The 7,833-nt window shown below is 42.5% G+C and overlaps 1 protein-coding gene across 1 annotated transcript in view; it reads right to left on the bottom strand.

Moving 5' to 3' along the window:
* Positions 1 to 7,833, bottom strand: part of LOC141107972 (endothelin receptor type B-like) — a 42,972-nt gene continuing 35,139 nt past the window's right edge. The window contains exon 8 of the mRNA XM_073599082.1: positions 1 to 4,837. Coding sequence (XP_073455183.1) covers positions 4,688 to 4,837 — 150 coding nt within the window. The 3' untranslated portion in view covers positions 1 to 4,687. The remainder of the gene's footprint in view (positions 4,838 to 7,833) is intronic.

Below are 7,833 nucleotides of genomic sequence, written 5' to 3'. Positions count from 1 at the left end.
AAAAGAACAAGTTTTGTCTTTATATACAGTACACTTTAAGAGCATAATGCACTACTTTAAAAACAGTCAAATGTCCACACTCTTTGATAATTATAAGATAGGCTGGGAGAGGGGAGAGGGGAGAAGTCACATGGTTTACAGAAAATGTGAAAAACTGTTGGTAGAAAATGTGAGATTTATTAAAAAACAAAGTGACATGCTCTAAACTAATAGAAGGATTATTCACAAAATTTAACAAAAGGGCAAGACATGAGAAACTGGACAAAAAAGAAATAAAAAAAAACATTTATTTTTGTGAAAATTGTATTGTATATTGCTTTGATTACTGTACACAAACTTGGAGTTGGAGTTTACTCAAAAAAAAAAAAAAAAGCTCCAGCCTTGCTGGAATGGTCAAGTTTGCTTCTATCAAGGTGGCATGTGCTTAATGCTGCTCATGCACATATTCGATTTGTTAGAAGGTAGCTCCTATATTTCTATTCTTTAAAGGCATATTCCAGCTTTTGCAAAAAAAAAAAGAACAAATACACCCACATTGCTTGAGGAAAATGCGCATTTAATAACTTTCTTGCATTTGAGCCTGCAAAAGCATTGCAACCACAATTAGTGGATGATAGGTGCAATGCACAGCTTCCTAAAGACTATTCCTGAAGCTGCAGGTCCGAAGGGGCTGGAGCAAAAATGAATAGACTATGAGCGCAGTGACATTACCGCAGTGACATTGTGTTCCTTTGAAAACTACAAGCCCTTACCACAGAGGCATGCTATGCACAGCCAGGCTGAGTTTAGCAAAAATGACAAGAGCCTGTGGGGAGAAGAACCCCAAGATTCAGTTAGATGGGGGAAGAGTAGGAGGCTGTGAACTCTGACAATGTTTCATGTTACTCTAAACATGTGCGTAACATGCAAAATGGTCTGAAAGGTGGACTTAGCTCTTAAAGGCTTGTCATGAAAGAAACATGGAGGCTGCCATTGCTGACACCTCCTTAAAATGCTAGTTGCTTGGCTGTCATAGTGAACCACATTCTCCAATAATTTGAAAAATGTACCCAGTACCAGTATGTATGTAAGTACCTTTGTCTTTCCTCATCCAGATCAGTGAGTCAAAGGATCAAAGCCAGAGGGTCAGCACAATAGCTATCACTATGACTATCCTTTTGAGAAGGAGGTCAGCAGTAGCGTCCCCTTGATTTTCTTTCTTTGTTTAGTTTATTGTAAAATCACGAAATATCTATGCTAGAGTGAACGTATGAAGTTTAAATTATGATTATATGGTAATATACATGCTTAAAATGTTGTTAAAAAATGACTGTTAAAGTACTCCTGTATATGTGGAGAAATATGTGGGCTGCTGTTGCTGGCCTTGGCTTAAAGTAGACCTTGATTTAAAAGGCTAAGCCCATTTATTAGATCAGGTCACCTCGTAGCTTTTAAAAAAAAAAACGTGAAAAAGGGTATTGCATATATTTACTTTACACCTGGCTATCACACTGGAGAAAGAAAGGGTGATATCCACATCCTACTGGCAAGAATGCTAAGGATCCTGGAGTTTGTGACAGGCGCTCCTGCTGTTTGCCAGAGTGTCTTCTCTGCGAGCTTAGGGATATTCAGTGTTCCCAGGATCTTGTTGGATGGATTTTGATGTCACCATTCCTCCAATTTTTCCCATGGGTTTTTTTTTTTAATTCATTTTATTGTGGTGTTTTGGTTTGGATGGACTCTGATGCCATAAGCAGATCTTGCCTTTTAATGCTGGGTTTGACTTTAACCACATGCCGACTGCCCGCCGGCTGTGGCAGAATGGTTCCCCTGCGCAAATCGCCATAGCTGTACAGCGGCCGCTTTAAAGAGGTATAGGGGCGCGCACCTTGAGCCTGCAAGGATGCATGACATATCTGAACATTTTGGCCATACAAAGGGTCTGCACAGCATCATTGGTTGGTATGATGGGTGTGCTATTGACCATGCTATCACAGCAATTAGTCTAAAGCAGTGTTTCTCTACCTTTTTTCATTTAAGGCACCCTTTAAAATTCTGCAAAATCCCAAGCCACCCCATTCTAAAATGTAAAATCCTAAACTAATAGTACACCAAAATCCACACACTTAGGACACCCAACATTAGAGAGGATTTAGTCTTCTGAATACTGAATAGTATTCCAATGTTTCTCTTCTCCCTCAGTTTCTCTCACTCACTCAGCTTATGTGACCCCAATGCCGACAGAGAGGGGCAGGGGAGGACAAAAACAAGCATGCTCTGCATGTGCCCAACATCCTCCTTATCAACTGATGACATCATTAGTTGTTAGGACACCAGGGGCTGAAAAGTTGTAATGGTGCACAAAGAAAATCTGTGTCTTACTATAACTAAAAGACAGGCTTCATCCACCCGCTGGCTTGTATAAGCATTTTTGAGCAAATTTTAGGCATTTTGCCAAGGCACTGCTGAAGAAACCTAAAGGCACCCTGGTTAAAAAAGGCTGGTCTGGACGGACAGGGTGAAGAGCTACATGTGCTTTGTAGCCTGGGGGAAAGGAACAAAAAATGTGTACTGAGACTTCTCAAAATTGTTACTGTGCCTGGCAATATTTTAAGGAGCGATCATCAATGGTCAACATCCATATTTCTCTAATCCCAGGTTTTGCTATAATCACTGGTAGTTATCGTTCTTATGTCTGTGTTTCAACTTGCTGCCGTTGTACTGTGGTACATTTCAGCATGTGCCAGGGCAGGTTATAGTAAGATTGTCTAATAGTGACATTACACAACTGTTCTTTACAAATGAATCTACAGAAAGAAAATTCTAACTTATTGATTCCTTATGGATCAAGATAGAGCATGTAAGAAAGGTTCTGGTGAGCTGCTTATGGGAACCCTCTTTTTTTTCCTTTTATTCACTTTTTAAAAAATTTTCTAATATAAGATTAGGTAAACACATCTTTTTTCTGATTAAAGGAGACCTCCAGGAAGTACCACTGAAAAAGGTGGAAAATGCACTTAGCTCCATGCCGTCATTTCTGATTTGCAACCCTCCAAACCTTGCTGACAACATAGTAGTACCATTAGCTAACTGATTCCAGACTCTTTCATTATCTAAATAGAACTTGTCTATGATGTCTACAGAACCAACATTGTGCTAACTAATCCCATTGGCGCACCATGACTGCTTGTACTGTGGTGCTCTCTTTTTTAAAAGACATATTTCAGAAAGGATGGCAAGGAGGTAATTGTAATTAATGCATTTTCCTTTCTAATGACACTTCCTGGAGTTCCCCTTTAAACATGTTAAATATCTGTATTACATGCATACAGAATGTCATTCAGGCATTCAGAAAGTCCATTGCATTTCAGTATAAAATGAACTATGTTACATGAAGGATAGGAATGGCAGTGTTAGCTTACAAACAAACTTCTTGTACCGGGAATGCCTGAAAATTGATTTAAAAGGGTTGTGCAGGGAAAATATAAAACACTTAGCCCGGGTTCACACCTATGCGAATTAGATGTTCGTTTCCGCACATCTAATTCGCATAGCAGGAGAATGTGACTGGCTCCCTATGGAGCCGGTTCACATATCTCTGGGGCGGCTGCGGAGCGCACTGCGCAAAAACGCTGTGCGTCTTTGGCTGCGTTTCAGGGCCGAATTCAGGCATAGAATCGGCCCTGATTCGTCCCTAAAACGGGGAACAGGGACACACAGCACTCCTGTGTGATCCGCAGCGCATTATAGTGTGAACCCGGGCTTAAAGAAAAGTTCTATGACCTAGTATTATGGTGAGAGGTGTGTTTGTGTTTTCATTTTATAATCTCCAGGCTCATGTCCTACTTACAGTGATATAGTGTACCACAGTAAGGATAGAGATAAATTGAAGTCGTCAAGAAGACAGTACAGTCTATGCAGAGAAGGATGAGGCTGGATTCATACATGTGCAGCTGCGGTTTGCAGTCCGGAGTCCGGTGCGTTTCTGCTCACCGGTTCAGGTGCAAATTTTTGCCTGAATTCGCACCTGAACCTGACCCCAAAACACACAGGGCCCTTTTCAAAACCACACCGCGAGAACCCTGGATATGTGCAAACTGGCTCTATTAAGCGAATTGGATGTGGTTAAAAACACATCCCATTCGCATATATGTGAATCCAACCTGAACCCAGAATACATGCAACCTGCTCATTCTGATTTTGTCTCCCTTGAAGTGCACTGCAGCAAAATGCTGTGAAATACAACCAGTAAAAAATGATTTTCTGTTTCCGCCAGAGATTTTGGAGTCTCACTTTTCCTAATGGCACTTGTTGACAGATAAACGTGCTGGTAAAAAAAAAATGTGCATTCAACCTGTCACAACCCTTTTAAAAATACACAAGAATATAAATATTACACACATATAACCTCAGTTCTAGGCCCTAAAAATGACATTTTAGTAAAAATAAAACTCCCAGGAAGCTGGATTTCCTGTCTTATGTGACCTTTAAAAAAGTTCTTGGTCAGGTGGTATTCCAGGTTTCCACCTTGAAAATAGATTAAATGCCTACAGTACAGCATAAAAGTGGACACTATATATATACAGCCCACAAGGCATTCATGTCATCTCTGACATCATATATACATCATATATACACGGAGTCATGATTAGGTAGGGAAAAGTGGTTTCTGGTCCATTGTGGGGGCGCTGTTTGCATTATCTTCATTTCAGGAAGAGCTGTATTTGTTTGTCAGACGAGAACTGCTGCGATCCAGGACTAAGTCATGGCCGTTAGCTTTCCACTTCCCACCAGAACCCTTTTCATCCATAGGAGTGATAGTGAGGTTGGGCCTATGGCACCAGCAGCAGAGGCAAGACTGAAAAAAAAGGAAAAAATGCATAATTATATTGAATCAAGACAGAAGAAATCAACAAAAATTTGAAAACTATCTTGAAGATCTTTAAAGTAGTTGTAAACCCTCACGTATACTAATTGAAGTGAACATTCTCAGATGATACACAGAAATTAAACAAATCCTCCTACATAGATGGTAATTGTTTATCTGCAGTCTCCTCTTCCCTACACCCCTTTAAAAGGGCAGATCGTGTTAAAAAATTTTCTTCATCTGTCAGGAGGGGGTAGAGAGGCTGCAGTTACAGTGTGTGAGAGCTGATTGGAGGAAAAGCACCCCCCCTCCACACAGCAGAAGAACTGTGTTCTGAATAGACAAGCTCTGTTCTGAGCTCCCCCCCACCCGACACAAGTTCATCTCATATGTCTGGGAAACTTGTCATAAGTGATTCATGCTGTTAATAGAGGAACGAAGCAGCAGGGAGAAACGACACTTAGAGCTTTGGCGAGAGATAGGTAAACACTGCAGATATATGTGCTTTGCTCAGATTCCATGACTGAGGTTTACAACCACTTTAAAAAATCTCACTAACCATCTCGAGCCATCCAAACACCTTAAATACTGATTAATGAACCTAGCACATGTGAGTGAGGATATTATAGCGCTACAATATTTGTTCAGGGACCTTCAAACCAGCGCAATGGAGGAATTGCTTTATGTGTTTCTCTGGAAAATATGACTTCTCAGGTTTCCATTAACATAATTGGAACCAATATTTGTTCTTCCATCTGGAAACTAAAGTAGTTTACTGTATAACTCAAGTCATAAAAGTGCACATTTTAATCTGGAATTATTTATTTGTATAAATATTCTAGAATAATCTTGCTGGTGCAAAGCATTTTTAATTGGGAGCTGCTTATATGAACAAATGTACATTTATAACATTTACATATGACACAAATAAAAGGTAAAGATGGGGTGGAAGATGTTAATATAAATGAATTAGGGTCCTTTCACACGGGACGGATCCGTGATGATCCACCCCGTGAACATCCGCTTGCTCAGCGGGGATCGCTCCGTTGATCCCCGCTGAGCCAGCGGATAACAGGGCAGTCCCTGCACACTGTGCAGGGACCGCCCTGTCAGATCTCCGCTCTCCCCTATGGGGGGATTGGATGAACACGGACCGTCTGTCCGTGTTCATCCGATCCGCTCTGCAGACGGATAGAAAAATAGGATTTTCCTCCGTCTGCAGAATCGGACCATAACAGGGACGGATGATATTGGGTGTCAGCGGATGTACATCCACTGACACCCACTATCCCATAGGGATGCATGTATGTCCGTATTTCATCTGAAAATGGATGGATGAAATACGGACATACTGTCCGCACGTGTGAAAGGGGCCTTAGGCCTTATTTTTCTATCTGTCTGCAGAGCGGATCAGATGAACACAGACAGACGGTCTGTGTTCATCCGATCCCCCCATAGGGGAAAGCGGAGATCTGACAGGGCAATCCCTGCACGGTGTGCAGGGATCGCCCTGTCATCCGCCGGCTCAGCAGGGATCAACGGAGCGATCCCCGCTGAGCAAGCGGATGTTCACGAGGGAGGATCATCACAGATCCGTCCCATGTGAAAGGACCCTTAGGGTTAACTAAGAGTTAAAAATTGTTTTAAAAAACTCTTGCTGTACACATTTCAGGACTGAGCTGTCAGATTGACACCTCAGTCCTGCGCAGTACAGGTGACAGCCAGGTGGTGCGGAGGCAGGAGAGGCTCCCACCCCAGCTGTATCCCCCTAGAACAGTGCCTGTATGGGTGCTTCTTCTGCCCTGTCCCAACCTGCTTTAAAGCACCCTTGTGTAAAGGATCAATGCATTTTCAGACAAGTTCACTTTCCCTTCTTGGACCCTCACCGACTTATAATAACCCCTCCCATCCCAGAGGCTTACTTACCTCCACCCCACAGCTGTTTTATTACAGTTGGGTGTACCTTAAAAAAATCTTTGAATATGTTTTTTATATACATTTAATCTAAAAACCTGAATTTTCCTTCTAATCTCCTGCACAGTGGGATGTAGACGGGGAAAGGGAAGGCCAATGTGAGCTTTATGCAATGCAGACTACACTGCAAAGCACTGTCAGTCTAACACTGGGAGCTTGCAAATAGGCAAAAAAAAATCACAGAGTTAAAGTGATTGTAAAGTCAAAGAAAGATTACTGCCAGCCCCACTGTTCTACTAAGCTATACTACACAGTGTACATGTTAGTGTAGCAATAACTCTCGGTGGAGCTGCTTGTTTAAAGCGGGCTGTTACCGTTACCGTCACCTTCGTTACCTCTATTTCACCAGAATCGGGTCTAGGGTCCCGTTGAGTTTAACACCAGGCAATGTAGGCACCGGACACTTGAGTATCTTTTCCAATGCTTTAATAAAGGTAAATTGAAGGGAGTAGCAGGAAAGAGGTACAAGGAAAGTTGCAGGGAAGTTCAAATACCTTTCCTTAGTGCAGTATTAGGAATTGAAAGCTTGTAGATGAATATACTCTCTCTGTAGAGTTGAATCTTTGCCCGCCTGGATAGGTTTCTCTCACTAACCTAGCAGCCAGTACGCAGCACGAACAAAAGTCTCTGCCACAGACTTGATTGGAACAAAACCCGTACGATCCTCTGCCACAGGATGTAATGATTTACGATGAACAGCAAACACAGCACTAGAACCTTTAAGCGAACCCGGCAGTACTATGCGGTAAGATTACTTTAGGATGCGTCCTCCAACTGAGTCACCAGGCCCCTCTCCAGACCAGCACTTTGCATGATCCTTCCATGACGGGTCCTCCCCTGGGATCTTGTCCAGCTTCTTCACAAGGATAGACAGCCCAGGACCATTCCTCTGCCGCTGTGGTAGACCCCAGACAGGCTTCTGGGCCCACCCACACGCTGCAGCGACGTGGGCCTCCCGATGGGAGGCCCACGAGGTAGTACTCTTAGCACATACCTGTCTGCCAGGAGGGCCA

Source organism: Aquarana catesbeiana, linkage group LG09, assembly GCF_042186555.1.
Source record: "Aquarana catesbeiana isolate 2022-GZ linkage group LG09, ASM4218655v1, whole genome shotgun sequence".
Taxonomy (NCBI): Eukaryota; Metazoa; Chordata; class Amphibia; order Anura; family Ranidae; genus Aquarana; species Aquarana catesbeiana.
This window is presented reverse-complemented; position numbering and strand designations above follow the sequence as displayed.